The sequence below is a fragment of the Danio rerio genome, chromosome 3, assembly GCF_049306965.1.
Source record: "Danio rerio strain Tuebingen ecotype United States chromosome 3, GRCz12tu, whole genome shotgun sequence".
Lineage (NCBI taxonomy): Eukaryota > Metazoa > Chordata > Actinopteri > Cypriniformes > Danionidae > Danio > Danio rerio.
Genome location: NC_133178.1, coordinates 24,450,477 through 24,471,566, shown reverse-complemented (window position 1 = coordinate 24,471,566; position 21,090 = coordinate 24,450,477). Strand labels below are relative to the sequence as shown.

The window sequence follows — 21,090 nt, the reverse complement described above, 5'->3', positions numbered from 1 at the left end:
CTAATCAACATCAGTGAGGTAGAAAGTATGGGTCCATCATCCTTGACCAGAGATCAGAAATGGCAGCAAAGTGGCAGCAGAAGTAGAAAACAGCTACAGCCTTTAACAGATTGGGGTCACATGACACGTGGGGAAAGTTATTGAAAAAAATTGTCCTGGAAAAAAGTACATCAACTATGGGTTCTGAATGAAAATTTCGATTATTTTTTGATTCATCGCCCAGCTCTAACTTAAATGAACGGCAAAAAAAAGCCACAACAACAGTATTAAAAAGCCTAGTATTTACAATTGTAATTATTAAAAAGCCATTTCTTAAAATTATACTTAAATAATTTAAAAGATACACATTTTTTAACAGATTGTGGTATTAAATTCCACTAATGCGATGCTCTAGTTTTTTTTTTTAAAGTAGAATAATGCGTTGCAATCACCTCTGTTTTGTTCAGAATTAAATAAAATAAAGTCAGATAAAAGAGGAGAAACCAAACCATGCACAATCTTGTAAATTACACAACCATTTTTAAACCTGATGATTTCCAAACTAAGCACGTTATGGGTTACATAATAACAGTACAATGATGAAAACTAAACAGATTTGTATGTAAAATTTTGCTGTGTATATATTTTTTTCTTATATATTATTTTTCTTGTTGTTTTATTGCTCCTGTTTTATTGTACAATCTCCTTGAGTTGCCAAAAAGGCGCCTCTAAATAAAATATATTATTATTATTATTATTATTACAATTTTAAATTTCCAGAGGTTTTAAAACTGTAGATTTTGTGTTAGACCAACTTATTAGACAATAATACAAAAGGTTTGCAGGCTTATTGTCACAGATATGTTTTGCTTATGTTTTGATCAATGATCTAGACATACTACAAAAGCCACTTAACTTTTTATGTATAAAACCTTGTTTATGTCCAAACGAAAAGCCATTCAGATTGTCAGATAAGTTCATTCATTTAGATGCAGAATTTTTAGACTTTATCATGTACATGAGCTTCAGTATGCCTGTAGCACAAATTGAATTGCGATTTTTTTTTTTGTGGCAGAAACTATTGCACACAGCATTATGATAATTAAACAGAGACACACACACACACGCATGTTCAATTTATCCCAACCACAAAGGCCATCTAAAGTGCAATTTCCTCATTAATCAGTAGCACCTTATCTATATTAACATCTCAGTACTGCTCATTACTTTAAACGACTCATTTACAATCTCTCTCTGCTATCGCACTGCTTTCCAAAACATCTCTGGGCATCTCCTGGGGATAAAATGTTAATATAGATTTTATCCACAGGTTGAATCAGCAACCACCAAGACTAAGAGAACAATAGCATAAACCAGAGAAGGAGTGAGAGAGAAAGTTAGAGTATTAATGGCATTGCTGGTCATCTGTGGCTGTTATCGTTCAGGCCGCGATATTAAGTTTCCTCCGTTTTTCACTCTCAGCCACAAGTGTTCATACTCAGCGGTTGTTCTCATAGGGAAGTCATTTATCATGTTGATTTTATATAGGACAGGTAACACTGGCTAAGCTGAGTGTCCTGACTGCAGTATAAATCTCTTTGGGTGGGGGTTCAACAGATCCTCATGTGTGAGGAGACCCTGTGATTTCAGCACATTGGAAACAGATAAAATAAAAGCTATCTTAGTAGGTCATTGAAAAAAATATGCCATTTAAAAACGTTATGGGTGTAACTGAACAAGTACAGTGTTGTTTTAACCACTGCATGTGCAAAACCTCAACTGAAACTTTTTCACTTTTTTAATACATTTATCATACTATGCCTGTTAACACATGCACATACTTGTATTTATGGTTTACGAGGACTCTTCATAGGCGTAATGCATTTTATTCTGTTAAACTGCTTATTATATGGCCTTCCCTATTACTCCTAAACACAACACTCAAAGGAAACCTGTGGTACATTTTGAATGTCAATAGACGCCGTTTATCATAACGTTGAAGCATTTTGAATTACCACTTTAATATTGTTCAACTGCTGTGGGTCAGACCCATCACTATACAATTTTATGTCCTCATAAACCTCCCAAACAACTACAAACACACACATACAAAGTCTTTACGGGGAATTCCTACACATATACTGTACTACAATGATTTTATACTTTACCAACTGTATATTCTATCCCCCAACCTCATCGCTAAAACCACCCCTCATAGCAAACAACATTCCTTGTTTTTAACTTTTCAAAATACTACAAAAAACCTCTGTGTAATTTACAAACCGTTTAGGTCAACATTTACTGGTATTGCTATACTTGTGGGGAGATTTGGTATACGTTTAGATTCAGTTGTGTAAAGAGTAATGAAAAATCATACTCAAGTTAAAGATGTAGTGTAAGTGGAGTAAAGATATTTGTTGTAAATATCAGAGGTGGGAGTAAGTCACACATGTGCAAGTCACAAGCAAGTCTCGAGTCATAACCTTCAAGTCTCAAGCAAGTCCATTTTTGTCAGACTCAAGTGAAGTCAAGTCACTATTTATTTCAAGTCATGTGAAGTCAAGTCAAGTCTCTGCTTTTGTCAAGTCAAGTCTCTGCTTTTGTCAAGTCAAGTCACTGCTTATGTCAAGTCAAATCAAGTCAAGTCAAGTCATGTCAAGTCAAGTCAAGTCAAGTCAAGTCAAGTCAAGTCACTACTTATTTTAAGTCAAGTCATTTGGTTAGTCCAGCAAGTCACTTTCAAGTCAATCAATTTTTTGTAGATTTTCAAACTTTGCAATTTCTTTTGTAATTTTTTAAAAATACAAATAGTATAAACTTTAATTAGCCAAGACGTAATCTGTAAACAGCAGAACCAAACTCGTAACTTACATTTTTTGGTGTGATTTGAAATGTCAATCCATTTTTGGTCACTGCATGCTCTTCATCTGACACCCGAAAAATCTAATGACTCGTTCTAATGAAAGGTTTAAAGTGGTTTTAAACCATCAACAATCGGTTGCAGTGCTTTATTCGGAACAGTACAGAAAACCTATCTTTTGGAGCGATCTGAGAAACGTTGAGCTCTCAGTCACATCCTAGTCAAGTAGAGTCTTTTTTGGATATTTGTCAAGCAAATCTCAAGTCCTAAGATTTTTACTTAAGTCTGACTCGAGTCAAGTCATGCGACTCGAGTCCCCCACCTCTGGTAATTTTACCATAAAAATTTTACCATAAGTATCCATAAAAAGTAGCTTAAGAATAGTGTGTATAAATTCTGTGGGGAATTTAATAATTGTTTAAGGCCGTTTAGAGTTTCAGTCCTCATAGACATCATCATCATCATACAAACAGTCTTAGTCTTTGCAAGTAATGATTTTGTGTCTTTTTGGACACTTTTAATGCACACGTCTTAAGGTTGTTCTGTGTGATATGATTTTTCTATGCATAGCTTGATTGGATAAGAATCACATGACTGATTATTCTACTAAGCCAATCAAATATAAAAATAATACAAGTAAAAAATAAAGTAGTGACTGCAGGTAAGGAGAATAGTGAAGTAAAAGTACAGATATAGCACTATAAATGTACTCAAGCCAAAAAGTAAAAGTACACATTTTTAAAACTACTTAGTAAATTACAGTTCCTGAGGAAAAGCTACTTAATTACAGTAATTTGACTATTTGTAATTTGTTACATTATTGCTTAGAATACAAACTACTACAGCCCAAAAATGCATACTGTATGCTGATTAATCGCTACATATCTACATTTTTTATGATTACGCATTACACACAAATTACTTAGCTTAAATGGGGATCATTTTGCTAGGTATTTTTGCTATTTACTTTTTTTTTCCGTCTTTGGCAGTTGCATTAGAGCAGACGTTGGCCAAAGGTTATTCCAGTCAACGTCCACTCAAACAGTATGACATACGACAGACTACTGCTTCGCACCCTTGTGCAATGACACAACCCCTCAGTGAAACTGGAGTACAAACTGTCCAAAACTCCCAAGACATTTATGCTACTGCTCAGCGCTGCTCCATCCAGCTCTGCATTTCACTGCTGGCCTTGGTGAAGTCTTAAATCTGCCCAGCACTGGCTGATGAGACAGACAGAGAGGCCAGAAAGAAAGAAATACTCCCTGTTGATCTGCTTTTGTTCGCCGTAGCTACGGAGACAGCAGTCCCAAAAAGCCTGCATTCTCTTTCCCTTGGGTGGGGGGAGAATGACAATGAATCAAAGAACCGAGTGTGTGTGTCAGTGTGTGTACAGAGCTCTTTAGCACTGCCTCACACACACACACACACACACACACACACACACACACACACACACACACACACACACACACACACACACACACACACACACACACACACACACACACACACACACACACACACACACACGTTGGAGCAGCAGTCATTGCCCCGGCGTAAGCGGCTGGGCGTAGGGCGTCCCAGCGGGAGCTCACAGGGACTTCAGTGTGCTAATCAGGCGCACTAATTAGATTAGAGGCCGACTTGTGTCCCGCGTGCAGGTTGTGTTCCAGCACACTGGCCGCAGACACAGAAAGTCAGCGGGACACCTGGCAAATCTGTGGGCCTCTTCCTCTTTTTAAAATCATTTCTCTCCCAATCAGGAGAGAAATCCCTCACCTTCTGACTCTTTTCTCTTCACATTGTCGTGGCGGAGAATAAGAGTGGTCTCATCCCATTCAGCCGATCTAATGGAGCTTTGGAGATGAATTGTCTTGTTGGCCTTCGCCGTGTGGCCTCATGCAAAAGAGGACTTTAACTTGCCAGATTAAACAGGCCTCACATTAACGCGTCCTTATCTTGTGGCCTTTAACATGTATAGTTATTTATTATATATTGAAAATATAGCTTAGTTTTTATGTTGCAAAGTTATTTGTAAGAATTTAAACGTTTTAGTCAGGATTTTAAATAAAAAATGCATTAAATAAAAAGGAAAAAAAAAACAAAGTTAATTTTGACATAAAAAAAAAACATGACATTTTTAAAGGGGTGGTCCAAAGTGTATTTTTAAGGCTTGGTAGTGTTTATAAGATGCAAATCAATGAGTGCTCATGCTTCATTTGTAAAAATAATCTTGTTATTCTTTCAAATATCTTTTAATATCTTAATCTTTATATACAGCTACTCCGCTTACATGAAACATGAAAACGGCTGTCATATTTCCTAGTTCCTCTGAAAGGCCCGCCCTCAATAGGCTCTGATTGGTCAGCTAACATAATGTGCTGTGATTTGCGGATCAGCTCCACGTCACCAGGGAAAGCGTCACGACCCTACAAGCACACACTTTTGTGAATACAAAAGTAAATGCAGTCAGAGTAGCCATATCAGCCATATCAGTTTGAGCCTGAATCAGAGAGAAAATGAAGCAGAGGACACAACTGAACCTAACGTCTGCTCTTTAAAATAAAATAAAAAGTGTCTTTCGCATATATTCGGAATAAGCATGTGTAAGTAATATGAAATATTCACATATCTTTTGCGAGTTTGTTATCTGAGATGTAGAATGCAGGCAGAGTGTCTGCATAGAAAGACACTGCAGCACTGCAGAAGACTGTGGATGTTCACAGCAGTTTGACTGATAAATATGAATATGTAGGTAAATTGTTAACAGTGCGAAACAGCATTTCCCCTGGTTTACATCCTTGCTACAACATACTGTTAACGCTAGAAACTGTGCATGTAAGAGATCAATTTGAACAATTAAAAAGATTTACAGGTTGTGGCTTACAATCCACAGCTTCTTCTATTATGGTCGTAGCTGCTCCTTTTTTGAGGAGTTTTTAGCCGAATCCAGCACTGAACTGGGAGAGATTCTAGAAGCTGTCCTTTGTCAAATGCTAGCTATATCTTTTTTATAATTCTCTGGAACATAATTAAAATAAATTGTAAGCACTTCTGTCTTTGTGTAATGTTCCTTGGCAGCCCAAATACAGAAACAGAAGAAACTTTGCAAAAATAGCAGTGCTTGGACGGCATTTTAGCTTTCTCTGCTACATTACAGTGCTTCTTGCCATGCATGGGTGTATGCATGTGCTGAATGCACGTAACCTGAAGTGTTTGTGATCTTACTGGCCTGGATGTATTTTTTGTAGTCCCCAAACTTTTTTCGCTGTAGACTTTGCTAAGCTAACTCTATAACAAAATGTCTCCCTTTGCATTGATCTTTGAGCATATTATGTTCAGAGATGTTCACACATCTACATTATACATGAACTAAAGTTTAAAATATACAGTAATATTGTAGTGGACCCCCCTTTAAGGGTCAGAGTGCAGCCTCAAAATTCTAATTATTTGTCATTTTGGATCTTTACATTTTGCCACTATCCTTTAAAAAAAAAAATAGGATACAGTTATTTGACTGCAATATGTTTTTATTAATTTATGAACAACTGAATTTACATTGATGTCTAATTCTCTTATATGTTTTAATAAGTAGTAGATACAACTTAGAAAAGATATGTTTTCATGCTAAAAAAAATACAGTGGTCCCTTATTACTTGCAGGAGTTACTTTCTAAAAACAACCCGCAATAGGTGAGATTCGCAAAGTTATCCGCTTTATGTTTTACAATTATTATAAATGTTTTAAGGTTGTAAAACTCCTCACTACACATACACTTGTCTCAGACAGGCATTAACATTTTCACTTTTCTCTCTTGTTTATACACTCTCAAAGTCCAGTATTATAGAATGAAACCAAAGAACAAAACCATTTGATCCTCATGAATTGTTTTCATAATTTCACCCACGTAATTGTGTAACTTCTACCTTCCTTAGCATGTCCAGAAGTTCAACTTTTTGCGCGATTGTTAGCATCTTCCTCTGCCTTTCGGGTGCTACCGCAGGTGCCTTTGACGGTGCAGAACACTTTGTCAACATTGTGGGGAGAAAACTTGCAAACATACAGTACAGCATTTCAGAGTCACGCTGCTAGTGATCGAAGATTCATGTAAATTTGCGAAGCTGAACACGTTCTGTACTGTACAGGAGACACGGCACAGAGGAGATTGATTGACAATGGTCTATAAACAGTCAAGAACCAGAACACAATGCGCTGTAGAAAGAAAGCACGTGAAATAACACACACAAAAAAAAAAAAAAAATCAGCAAAACTGTGAGGCTGCGAAATGTCAACCGCATTATAGCGGAGGACCACTGTAGTTGTAAAAAATATGCTGGTATGAAAACATTTGGTTATTTTGAAAATATGTAATTACAAAACTGAGGAATGATAAAAAAAAATGTATTTAAATAAAACCCATGAGCTACATTAAGTGCTTTAAACTCTAAAAGAGCAATGTTTGAGCAATAAATATCATATGAAAAACTTTTCTTTTAACAATATTTGTATAGCATGAATTACTTTTATCTGGAATCTTGTGGTAAAGTAAATCTGTTGAGATCTTTGTCTGAAACTTAAGTAAACAGTCTAGACTCTATTTTATCTCAGACTATTATAGATTTTTTTTCCTACAATATTTTCTCTCTATTGTTCTAACATGGGCTGAAACAGAGTTAACCCACCAGCATGAACAAACAAAACCAGAAAAGAGATTTTTTTTTAGTACCTGCACAAATCTGGAAAGCGTTTGCCACCCGCATGGCGTATCTGACTCTCAGTACTGGATTCAGACAGTAAATGTGCCAGTTTGGCAGGCTTTGCTGAAATCAGTGCCAGTGATCACAGCATTAAAGCGTCCTGTGGAGAGAGGGAAAGATTTGATATATTATAGTAACACATTCTCAATATAACCACACTTTATATGTGCAAAATAAACAGTGGTGACATCATTTTTAATATATTTTCAACACAAGGCATTCAGGATGGTCCTCTTTGTGCTGGTATAAAGGTTAAACAAAATTCATAGAAATGCAATATACTGTATATGGTTACTAAGGTTTTATACAGTATGTATATATTTTTCAGGACGTTGCTATATGATTGCTAAGTTTGATGTCAGAATTTGCTTAATCATCATTTGATTAAACTGAAAATTAATTAAAATTTAAGAACCAATATGTTGTACTAAGCACTATTGACAACGTATTCTTTGGTGTGGTTGCCATAGTGTTCTATGTGGGTTGAAAAAATGTTGTAGTGTGGTTGACAAAGTGGTTTTCATGATGATTATCTGTGGAAAAATTGCTACATTATGTGGGTTCTACAGTACAGTGTTCCTTGTGGTTTCCAGAAGATTGCTAGTTGTGTTAGCTTACATAATTTGTGCTGCTTAGAAAACCTTATCAACTACATAACAATGTTTGTCAACTACACATAACACTTTAAAAGTCTATATGAACCTGAATTGCTCAGACTTCTATTTCAGCATGATGATGCACTTGAAATGGACCAAAACCCAATATTTAGTAGGGGGGCGGGGCTATCTTTTTGTGAATCATTATCTAGTATGAAACTAATGGTAAGGAGACTGTGGTTAAGAATATTGTGGCTGAAGCCTTTAAGACTGACATCAACAGAGATGGACCACCACTACAAATGCTGAAGCAAATGGTCAGACTTTTATTAAAGATTACCAAAACAAACACTTTTTCAGCAAATTAACTTTCTCCGATTCAACACCTTAAGTCTGTGCGTACATCATATACAGTTTTATCTGTTATTCATAACTCTTTTGGTGGTACCCAATTTCAACGTGACATTTTGGAAACCAGATCTAAATGTAGTAGGAATGGATGGGTTGAGTAAAAAATTACACTAAGCAGGCAGCAGGTGAACAAGGATATAATATACAGTGGGGACGGTCAGGTGCGGAATAAAACCACGCGGCAACGGGACTTTAAAAACAGTCCTGCCCAGACCTCTAAAGTACTGTAATGTGGTTGCAAAAGCAGGGTTTCTGCAGGTTTCACCAAGTTAAATTTAAGATTTTTAAGACCATTCTGAATAAAATTTTAGGCTTAAACAGGGCTAAATGCTAAGGATATAAGGATTTTTTTAGAAGACTCTCACATGCCCAGTCAAAAAAAAATTAATAAATAAAATAATTTAATACATTTAATAATAATAATACTTTTTTTTTATTTCTTTTAATTAATTTTCAAAAATATCCATTTACAAACCTCATAAACATAGCTTACAAACATAGCTGTCATTTACTTCAGTCTGCAATAATAATAATTTAACAATTAAAAATATAGCTCAGGCTATATTTAAAAAAAAAGCTTCAAGATATAACTTTAAGACTTTTTAAGGCCTAAAATTTAGCTTTTGAGATTTAAGACTTTTAGAGACCCCACGGTCACGCTGTAAAAGTCCCTAAGTTGTTGACATTGTGATGTGGTTGCTAAGGTTTTTGTTTGGTTGCTAGGGCATTGCTATGTAGTTGCTAGTTTATTCTGTTTATTAGCCAGAATCCTAAAATATGTGTTGGTGGTCGAGATGACATTGCAATGTAGCTGCTAAGATGTTCAACTGTAGGTGTTTTCTGGGTCATTGCTATGTGGTCACTAAGGTGTTTCTTTTCTTTGTAGTTGCCAGGACTGAATGATATTATGTGAGGCTTTAGAATGTTGCAACTCAGAATACCTTATTAACTACATAGCAAGGTCTTATCAACCAGTTGTTACCTGTCAGCAAATACATAATGGGCGCTAAAGGGCTATGGATGATTGACAAGACGTTGCAATGTAGGGTTAGTAATGCCATCTCTGTGGTTTCCAGGATGCTGCCATAGTGTGTGTTTCAAAGGCATTCTATGGGGTCACCAAGATAATAAATGGTTTGGTTTGCCATGTTGCTTGAAAATGTACTGTATTCAGAATAGCTGGCAGGATGTCATCATGTGGTTTCTGTAGTTTTTTAAAATGTTGCCATGTAGTTGCTCATAGGGGATAAACATGTTATATCAGATCCTTAATTTCAATCAAACAAAAGAAAATAGGAAATTAGAATTAGAATTTGTATTAAATTGAATTGATTAGGGGCGACACTGGCTCAGTAGTTAGCACTGTCGCCTTACAGCAAGAAGGACACCAGCTCGAGTCCCGGCTGTCTCAGTTGGCATTTCTGTGTGGAGTTTGCATGTCCTCCCTGTGTTTGCATGGGATTCCTATGGGTGCTCCGGTTTCCCCCAAAGTCCAAAGACATGCGCTATAGGTGACTCGAATAAACCAAATTGGTTGTAGTGTATGTGTGTGCATGTGAGAGTGTGTGGGTGTTTCCCAGTACTGGGTTCCAATTGGAAGGGCATCCACTGTGTAAAACATATGTTGGATAAGCTGGATTTTATCTTTTTTTCCATCGCTTGGTTATTTTTTACTTGAACGTTTTAATTAAATCTTTTTAACTTCTTTTGTAACTTCTTTACACTTTATTTGTTTGACTGTTTTAAAGGGATTGATCACCCAAAATTTTAAATTCTGTCATCATTTCCTTAAACTTCACTTCAAACAAATACTAAAGAACTTAAAGCATTAAAAAATGTTGGAAACTGGTAACCAATGACTCCCATAGTGCTTTTCCTACTATGAAAGTCAATGTTTACCCACTTCTAAAAAAAATTAAATATGTTTTTATATTTAACAGAAACCACTTTTGAGTGAACTACCCCTTTAACAAAGATGGGAAACTATTGTGTTTATGAATAAATAACATTTGCATACTTGTGTAACCTTTTGTTAAAGTCAGCTTGTGATCTTTTCAACCAGTTACTAATGTGTGGTCACCAAGATAATGCTACATGATTGCTAACATATTCTGAGAGGAAAGTAATTGTAATGCAACTGTGATGAGCTTTGCTCCAGCGTTTAATGCGTACAAGCACAAATCAGCAAACACCACTAATTAGTCAAAGCAATTGTTTTCAGCCTTCTAAATAAGCTCAGCAACACATTTTGAGTAAGCTTTCGGCTCGCTGCCGTCTCCCGCTGCGAAGAAACGAGAGCGGGTCAAGAGCGAGACCCGGAGCAGGATTCTCACGCTGCTCTTGGACCGGCCGGGGCTCAGATAGCTCATGAGGTCCAAACACATCCGCGATTCTTCTGGCCCCTTCTCTCTGGCTGGGATGATAAACAGTGGCCCCCTCCTCTCCTCCGCACTACCCTCCGCACACCCTTCTTTTCTTTTTATCTCTTGTTATTTGGACGGCGAAGCGGGCTCGGGCCCAGAGAAACACAGCCGATGAATGGTGGGGCTGTGGGAGTGCGTTCTCTCAAATTGGGTGCAATTTGCTCACAGCCTCCCCCCCTGCTGCTCAATTGGGACATTCCATTGAGCGATCGGGGCGATCCTTGCCTCCCTCTCTAAAGAGAGTGTTCACATTCAAGAGCCCAAAGAAAGAGCGCTAGGAAAGAAAGAGCATTTCCTGTGTCATTTTCACACAATGCTGGGATGGCATATTTCTTAAACATGATGTGCCACTGGTTCACAGGTTACTTGCCGCTGGGTGTGTGGCAGAGTGATGGTGCCCTGTTACACACAAGCTCTGTGCTAAATGCGTAATAGTGGTCTGTTCCCCTTTGGGCAGAAAGTCCTCACCGTGTGAAAGCACTTCACGTCAAGTACAGATTAGCTCGCAATCTGCGTGTCTGATGATGGTTAAAATGGTGTGACCCGGGGGGATGTCTGTCGACTAGGTTTGTTAGCGGTTGCCTCATGGGTTGGAGGTTATCATCGAATGAAGAACTTTTTTTACTTGGATACCTACACTCTCAGAAATAAAGGTACAAAATCTGGCACTGGGGCAGTACATTTCCAAAAGGTACAGTTTTATTCCTGACAGGTTGTTAAAGGTATATATTAATGTCTAAAAAGTACAAATGTGTACCTCATAGTATCTTAAAGGTACACAAGAGTACCCGAAAGGTACGAATGTCCACCTGCATGGTACATGCCAGGCTTCCATTTCCACTGCCAATTTTATCCTTACTTGTTGTTCATGTTGTTCTACAAAAAGTTGCAATCATGTCATTCTCGCTCAAAGCAGTCAGGCCATTCATATATGTAGATGCTATGACAAATTGAATAAAAGAAAGCTACTCTCACACTTTCCACATTTTTAGTCACGACATGTGAACTGCCTCATAAACAACAATAGAGGACAAACAGCAGATCTTGTTCTTGCTTTTTGGCATTCAGCTGTTTGTCAAAAGAAGATGACAAGCTTTGTTTGAGCTCAGGGTCAACATAATTCACTAAAATCAGTGCACAGTTGATGTCAGAATTATTAGCCCCCCTAACTTATTAGCCCTGTTTATTTTTCCCCATAAAAATAAGCTCTTACTAGCCCTTTTTATTTTTTTCTGTTTAACAGAAATATTTTTTCAACATATTTCTAAACATAAAAGTTTTAATAACTCATTTCTTATAACTGATTTATTTTTTGGATTTATTTACTTTTCATGGCAAAGTATTTTTATTGTACTTTGCCATGATGACAGTACATAATATTTTACTAGATATTTTTCAAGACACTTCTTTACAGCTTAAAGTGACATTTAAAGGCTTGACTAGGTTAATTAGGTTAACTAGGCAGGTTAGGGTAATTATTCAGGTTATTTTATAACAATAGTTTATTCTGTAGACTATCCAAAAAATATAGCTTAAAGGGGCTAATCATTTTGACCTTAAAATGGTTTTAAACAATTAAAAACTGCTTTTATTCTAGCCGAAATAAAACAAATAAGACTTTCTTCAAAAGAAAAAATATTATCAGACATACTGTGAAAATTTCCTTGCTCTGTTAAACATTATTTGGAAAATATTTAAAAAAAAGAAGAAAAAAAATCAAAGGGGGCTAATAATTTAGACTTCAACTCTACATGTGATGTAATTAACCTATTGACCTTAGTCTTTAATGTGGGAATGCGCTCGTTTTTGAGATTGTTTTAGAACTTCAGATTCAATTGCCTATGGGAAAATGACTAGAAATTATAAACGGAAAAAACGGTCAAACTACTTGCTGTACAAACAAGTGTGTTCATGACAATACAGACAAAGCAGAATAATATAATAAGAAAATATCAGTTTGCAACATCAAGCAGCATAACAAACTTTTTAACGCCTAAAAAGCTAAAAAGCCTCAAATGTCTGCACCCACATGTACTTGAAAAATAAGGTGAATAGAAATCAATGGGAATCAGGCTCCTGTACCCCAAATTCCAAAAATGCATTGAGCTTTAATGGCACATTTCCATTCTCTATTATTAAGGTGTCAAATTTTAGCTGTGTATTAAACAATGGTGCTTCCTGTGTTATTGTTTCCGAAGCTTGTTACACGTGCTTGTTACGATTTTCTGTAAACCAATATTATTTAACAGTGAGTCTAGCTCCAAGTATTCAGAGAACTTAATGAAAAAATGTTTGAATGTTTGAATTCTCAGTACCACTGACAAATATGTACATACTTTGAGAAATAAGTAGAAACACAACGCTGAAAACACAACATTGTTTGTGTTTCATTTTCAGAGTGATGCTTAAGCAATATCTCCATCTGTTCTCCATTTTTATCTTACTATGTTATATACATACTGTTGAGGTCAGAATTAGCCCTCCTGAATAATTAGCCCCCCTGTATGATTTCCCCAATTTCTGTTTAACAGAGAGAAGATTTTTTTCGACACATTTCTAAACATAATAGTTTCAATAACTAATTTCTAATACCAGATTTCTTTTTATCTTTGCCATGATGACAGTAAATAACATTTTACAAAATATTTATCAAGGTGTTTAAAAGCTTAAAGTTCAATTTAAAGGCTTGACTAGGTAAATTAGGTTAATTAAGCAAGTTGGGGTAATTAGGCTAGTGATAACGGTGGTTTGTTCTGTAGACAATAAAAAAAACTGCTTAAGAGGGCTAATAAAATTGACCTTAAAATTATTTTTTAAATGAAATAAAATGGTTTTATTGAAGCTAACATTTTTAGAAGATAATTATTATAGAAATTTCACTGCTCTGTTAATCAATGTTTGGGAAATATTTAAAAAAGGAAAAAGGAGGGCTAATAATTGTGACTTCAACTGTATATTAAACGCGAACTAAAGAGATTGAAACTGTGATTTTCTTTCGTGTGGCTGGAACTTACATGTCTTAAAATCACATAAAAGCTTAAGGTTTCTCACAAAAGATAATGAGGGGAACGGAATGGGTGGGTATCCATCTTTTCCGTTTTATCAGTATCAGGAGACGGAAGGAAAACGCTTCTATGGCAACGTCTGCTGTGGCCAAACACACATCGCATCAATGCATGGTGAAGAGAGGTCACTGAAATACACTGAGGTTTTACCTCTCCAAAAAACTTATGCTGGATAAGTTGACGGGTTCATTCCGCTGTGACAACGCCAGATTAATAAAGGGACCAAGCTGAAAAGTAAATGAATGAATGAATGATAATGCATTATTTGCAACCACTTACCTTGGAAAATATAGTAAATCCAATTAATCTTTTTTTGTGACATGCATTAAACAAAATTCAGACTATTTATATTTCATCATACTTCTGTTTAATTCTGTTCCATTTTTAAAATTTGTTTTACTGTTGTTCATGAACCAATTAGTTTTATAGTTATTTTTTTTATATGTAAAAGTATGACAGTATTTTCACTCTGAATGCAAAAGCTCTAACATACTTTGATGTGTCTGTTTCTCTCCACAGCTGTCCAGGTGCACGTGCTGAAAGGAGACAAGGCAGGTGAATGGTGGAAATTCACCATCAACATCATATCGGTGTATAAGCAGGGTGGACACCGCATCCGCAGAGGAGACCAGCTCCTGTGGGTCAGGGCAAAAGACGTTGCCTGCAAGTGCCCCAAAATCAAACCCGGGAGGAAGTACCTGCTGATGGGCTCCGATGAGGAGGAGGACTCGCGTGGGCAGAGCGGTGTGGTGGCGGACAGGGGCAGCCTACTCATCCCCTGGAAAGACCTGTGGGCCCGTCGCCTCAGAAAGTTCCAGCAGCGCGACAAGAGAGGGAAGTGCTAGAAAAACAGAGAGGAAAAGGAAAGACAAAAATAATGAGCCGAGCGCCTGAAGCTGAGTGATCAGAACTGTGCTGAAGGACAACCAGTCGAGCAGTTTCGCCTTCCGTTGTTTAGAGTTTCTTTTTTTGTTCGTTTGTTTCCCATCAAGATTTTATTTTTTCATATCTTCAAGTTTGCAGAATTTGCACCTGCTATTAAGTATATGTAAAGTGGTATATGTGTGATCCTTACTGGTGTCTGTTTATGATTTCTGTCACACAAAAACATGAAGCAAGCTACTGAGTCAGTTTGTCTATGTGAATGTTTCCTTTTGGTTGTCAAGCGGACATTTTTAAAGTGCATCCAATAGGGTCCAAAAATCTGAGATCACAGATTTATATTCTAGAATTGGTAGGAATTGTTAGGCAACATTTTTTCTATGGTTTATTATTAGAAGTTATATAATCTGAGGTATTATACAGGCAGTCAACACTGGTTGCTGTTCAACATTTGCTATTTCAAGAAAGAAATCTGTCAATTAATTAATTCCAAGATGCTCCCAGGCCAACCGAGAGACATAGTCCCTCCCACATGTCCTGGGTCTTCGCTGAGGCCTCCTCCCGGTGGGACATGCCTGGAAAACTACACTACGTAGGCGTCTAGGAGTCATCTGAAAGAGATACAGAGCCACCTCAGCTGGCTTCTCTCGATGTGGAGGAGCAGCGGCTCATCTCAGATCTCCTCCAGGGTGACAAAGTTCTTCACACTGGTTGCACCCTGCCCCACTGCAAAGAAAAACTCATTTTGGCCACTTGTATCTGAGATCTTTTCCTTGACTCAAAGTCAACCATAGGTGAGAGTAGGAACGTAATTTGACCGGTAAATCTAGAGCTTTGACGTTCGCCTCAGCTCCTTCTTTACCACGACAGACCAGTACATTAACCTCACTACTGCAGCTGCTGCACAGATCTGCCAGTCAATTTTTCGTTCTATCCTTTCCTCACTCTTGAACAAAACCCCAAGATACTTGAACTCCTTCACCTGGGGTAAGGACTTTCCTCCAACCTGAAGATGGCAAACCACCTTTTTCTCATGCAGGCTCTCCATGCATGTGGTGCCCCATATGGCTCCCCCTGCAGGTGGTGGGCCTGCAGAAGGATGGTCCCACGTCGCTGTATGAACAGAGTAGTAGTTTGATTCATATTGCCGGCATTAAGTCAGACTTGTTTTCAGTGCATGTTGGACTCCGGCAGGGCTGCCCTTTGTCACCAATTATGTTCAATCTTAAAAAATAAAATTAAATAATATAAAAAACAATAATGTTATTAATGACCTTTTTACTAAACATTTAGGTGTCAAGGTTATTTCGCCCCAAATCCTCCAAAATAAAATTAAATGAATATTAAAAAATAATTATTGAAAATCTAAACTGTAATCAATTTTGTTGGATTGTAATCTCATTTCCCCAAATAAAATAATGGTCACTCAAAACGTTGCAGAAAAAGCAGAAATCTCTAAATAAATTAACAAACTCTTTCATAAAATAAAGTCCCACTCAAAATTTCAAGCTGATAATCCAATTTTTTATTAAAAAAAATATGTTTTAGGCAAATGCATAAAAAAAACGCAAATCATCAGTGCTCTCAGATTTCTGGACCCCTCTGAACATTATATGAAGTCTCATTAGAAAGCAGCATTTCCATAAGCGTGATTGAAATAAAGCCACTACAGATATACACTATTAGATAACCTTTCGCACTCCTTCCTTTTTGACAGAAAATCTGACAATACCTCACTGTTGCTGTTTAAAACAGCATGACATCATAACGACATCATAATGTTTATTTGTGTTGCCAAAAGCTCAATGCTGATCCTCTTTGGCCTTTGATACTAACTGTGGTGATCTTTAAAAATGTGCTGTAGTGCGAGAATAGTTATACAAATAGGCTATTGTTTTATAACCACTTTATTCGAACAAAACATGTTACCACTTCATGGTTTAAAAAATGTAAAGCAGAATCGTATTATATTCTCCAGATGTTTATCATGCAGTAATTCCCCAAAGTAGATTTTTTTATCATTAGGATTGTAAAAACGTTCTTCAGGAAATCGAGATGACTAGATTTGACTAGATAAAGACATTTTTTATATTCTAGATACTAAATATGACAGATACTGCATGTCATTGCTAAGGTTTAGCACTAAGCAATTAAGATTATAAAGATGCAACATCTTCACTGCCATATTTACAAGTTTATACAAATATAAGTTCACATCCTACCAAAATCAATCAGATAGAAATGGCTCTTATTATCTAAAGAAGCAAACAATTTTCTGTGTTATCGCTTATGTGGTACCTTCCTTTGCCCTGGTACTTTACTAAAGTGATATGCTCTACTGTTTTTGTATAGCTGTATAGTTTCTTTTGTACAATATTTAGTAGATTATATCCACATGCAATTAACCATTTTTATGCCATGAGCTTGATGTTCTGAAAATAAAAGAATATTTCTAGATTTCTTTGTTTACATGAGTTGATAGTGTAGAGAGAGGGTTGTATTATGTTTATGTGACATGTAATTACGCGCACACACACACACACACACACACATACTCTGAAAGTCTGACTATGAACTGGAAGTCAGTGACTACGGTTTGTTAAACTCACAGATGGTCTAGTTCTTTAAAGACACTCTGACCTCACAAGTAGACTTTGACCAGTTTTCCAGACATTTTGGAAAATTACTTTGAACTTTTTTTGTTTTTGTTTTTTGATGAAGACATTTTCAATGTTCATGGTCCTCCTGTATATGATGTTTTACTGTGTACTTTGCAAAAGCTGTGTATTGTCCTGTAATGCATACTAATATATTATGATTCTCATAAATGAACATATTTAATGATACATGAACTCATTTAGTGTGATTGTGTGTGTTTATTTGATTGCTTTTTAAACAGTATTTGGTTTTACATTTTTAAAAATAGCCATTAATCTGAAATAATTAAACTCAAGGTAAAAAAGACAGTTTAGTCAAATAGTTTACTATTAAAAATGTATTTAATTACATTGTGGTTCAATCATACAAAAATGAAAAAATAAAAATTGGGTCAATAAATTGTAGCAAAGCCAATTTTCTTGCATATATTTACAAATGCCTTTGCACTTTATGTAAAATGTAAACTTTTAAAATGGTCATACACATGAACATAGTTAGAATAAAATAATTATTTAAATGTATCATAATCCTAAAAATGGCATTAAACTAATGTTTAAACTAATTTAAATATACATTAAACTAACATTTAGATTAAACTAATATCACATTGTTAACATACATTAAACTAACAAACTTACATTAAACTAATATTACATTATTACATTAACATACATTAAACTAACAAACTTAAATTAAACGAATATTTAATAATAAACACAATATTTTTATTCTAACATCAAACTAATTTTTCATATTCTAACATTAAACTAATATTTAATAAAATAATAACAATTTTATTAAAGATTTAAAAATTATATAGAAGCAATTATCCATATGGATGTATTTTGTTCTTATTTTAAAAAATATTTTGTAAATAATTGTAATAGCAAATATATGTAGTAACTCATTTCTAATAATTGATTTCTTTTATCTTTGCCATGATGACAGTAAATAAAATTTGACTAGATACTTTTCGAGACACTTCTATACAGCTTAAAGTGACATTTAAAGGCTTAAATTAGGTTAAATAGGCAGGTTAGGATAATTAGGCATGTTATTGTATAACGATGGTTTGTTCTGTAGACTATTGAAAAATGTATATAGCTTAAAGGGGCTAATAATTTTGTCCTTAAAATTGGGTTAAAAAAAACTAATAACTGCTTTTATTCTAGCCTAAATAAAACAAATAAGACTTTCTCTAGAAGAAAAAATATTATCAGACATACTGTGAAAATTTCCTTGCTCTGTTAAGCATCATTTAAGAAATATTTTAAAAAGAAAAAAAAAAATCGGACTTCAACTGTATGTACTGTATAAATGTATCATTGTATTATATAGTATATTAATGTACAATGTATTATCATTTATTATTTATTATAAAAGTGACATATTACAAATAATCATTATAAATGTAGACAAAATACAACTTAATAATAAATATTATCAGTACTAGTAATAGTAATCTAAACATTTTACAAATAAAAATATAATTTTAGACTAATTAGAAATATAACAACAACAATTCTAACAAACAAATATAATATAAAACTTTTATTTTGTATTTTACTAGTAGCTATTCATTCATTTATTTTATTTTCGACTTTGTCCCTTTATTAATCTGGGGTCGCCACAGCGGAATGAACAGCCAACTTATCCAGCACAAGTTTTTATGCAGCGGATGCCCTTCCAGCTGCAACCCATCACTAGGAAACATAAGTAGTAGTTATACAAAATTTTAAAAAATCTAAGGGACCCAATGACAGAAATATTTGGAAATGTAAATAAACAGTACAAATGTAATGCCTAATATTGTAAATATTCAATTTTACACATACCAAATGCCAGAATAGTAAGCCAAATTAAACACAACCCAATACATTGAGTGCCACACAGAAGAAAAACCTATTAAATGGAAAGCAGCGAGTTTGTGGGAACAATAAACGTCACAAGTAGGTAAAATACAGTTCTGCTTTTGTGACAAAAATGCCAGCAGCAGATGTGATAAGCTGCATCATCATTTACTTTGGCTCTCTGGACCTCAATAAAAACCTAAACCTTTCAGGAGGGCTTCAGCATGTAAATGGCAGTGTGTGTTTACTTTAGATTATAAGTAACCTAGTGATTTATCAAACGGCTAGTAGTAACAGGGTGGGCACTCAGTGGCTATTATATTCAGATGAAAACCAAGCCATAGCCTAATAAATCTAAAATGGTCTTTATCTTCTTTTTTTCCAGAGATATATTACATTTATGCAAAGTTATGTGCACATACAGTATACACAGTGGTGTTCAAGACTTCTTGGTTTTTTCTGGTTGATGGATGATGTGATGTAAATTTGCAATGCTAATCAAAAATAACTGCATCATTCTGTGATTAAATAAAAACACAAATGATTTTACAAGTTATTTCAACTGTCGATTGACACTATAATGTCACTGGCAATGTGAGTTGGAAGTAAAAAAAAAGCTATAGTATATTGTTATTCTCCTAACTTGTCATAAATACAATTACAATTAAATACCACTTAAACAATGGCTATCATAAAAAAGGATTGATTTCAAAATTGATTGTCACCATTTAATATTAACAGAAGAAAAAATAATACAGCCTATGTAATCTGCTTTGATCAGCAAAATTCTCACCTTTTGGTTTATTTTTCTTTGCAAACGAAGGCATTTTGGATTTTTTTTAATTGAATGCTTAAATAACATTATCAACAAACTTCATTAATCAAACAACAGCAGTACAGGGGATTTAAGTCATTTAGTCTAAGACAAGTGCCATGTCCTTGTTTGTGTTGCTTTTAGGTCCGTGTATCATCCGTTCATTTGATTATTCCTTTTATTACGGAAAACGAAACATCAGAAAAACGATGAATATTTCGTTTTTCTGTTTATTCTGTAGGCAGAAAAAACGGAAACTCATCTGTTATTCTGCTTATTAACTTAAAACGAAATATTAAAACAAACACAAAACCAAAACGAAATAATGAGTCAAAATATGGTCCGTGTTCATTTGTTTCCCATTTTCAAACGGAATAAAGGAAATGGAGAAAACGGCCGTTTTTCCGTTTTTCTTTTGCTCACGAGAAAACGAAAAAACGAGATTTTGGCTGGATTTTCGTTTTTTGGTTTAGGGTAGGAAAACGGATAAACGACTTTAAAATTCATTTTACACATGTAGGCGGTGCTGAAACGCCCACTTTCCTCTAATTGGTTAACCAAATCTGCGCTCGTGACGTCACCCTCAAAATAAAAGCCTTACACGCAGGCTTTTAATTATTATTATTTAATTATATATATAAACAAAGTTTACATATTCTATCATTTGAACCACACACAGTTAGCAGGCTTACATTCATTGCGTATGTATAAATTAAATAAAAACGTAAATCAGCAGTATTTTTAGACATTTGTCATTAAAATAAGGTCATAGTTCACTGCCAAACTTCTTGC

The 21,090-nt window shown here is 35.2% G+C and overlaps 2 protein-coding genes across 8 annotated transcripts in view; one reads left to right on the top strand and one right to left on the bottom strand.

Moving 5' to 3' along the window:
- ntn1b (netrin 1b) overlaps positions 1 to 17,822 on the top strand; it is a 93,512-nt gene extending 75,690 nt beyond the window's left edge. For 2 of the 3 annotated variants that reach the window (XM_005171552.6, XM_005171551.6), the window contains exon 7: positions 14,614 to 17,822. In XM_005171552.6, the coding sequence (XP_005171609.1) occupies positions 14,614 to 14,939 (326 nt within the window). In that variant the 3' untranslated portion in view covers positions 14,940 to 17,822. 3 annotated transcript variants of the gene reach the window in all.
- The window catches only part of pik3r6b (phosphoinositide-3-kinase, regulatory subunit 6b), a 135,077-nt gene that overhangs the window by 109,045 nt on the left and 4,942 nt on the right, over positions 1 to 21,090 (bottom strand). For 3 of the 5 annotated variants that reach the window (XM_073944507.1, XM_073944510.1, XM_073944514.1), the window contains exons 2-3: positions 14,793 to 14,935; positions 7,569 to 7,699 (exon numbers count right to left, since the gene is read on the bottom strand). The gene's annotated coding sequence lies outside the window, so the exon portion shown is untranslated. Of the gene's footprint in view, positions 1 to 7,568; positions 7,700 to 14,244; positions 14,322 to 14,587; positions 14,631 to 14,792; positions 14,936 to 21,090 lie in introns of all 5 variants that reach the window. The other 2 variants (XM_073944511.1, XM_073944508.1) reach the window with 2 other exon arrangements.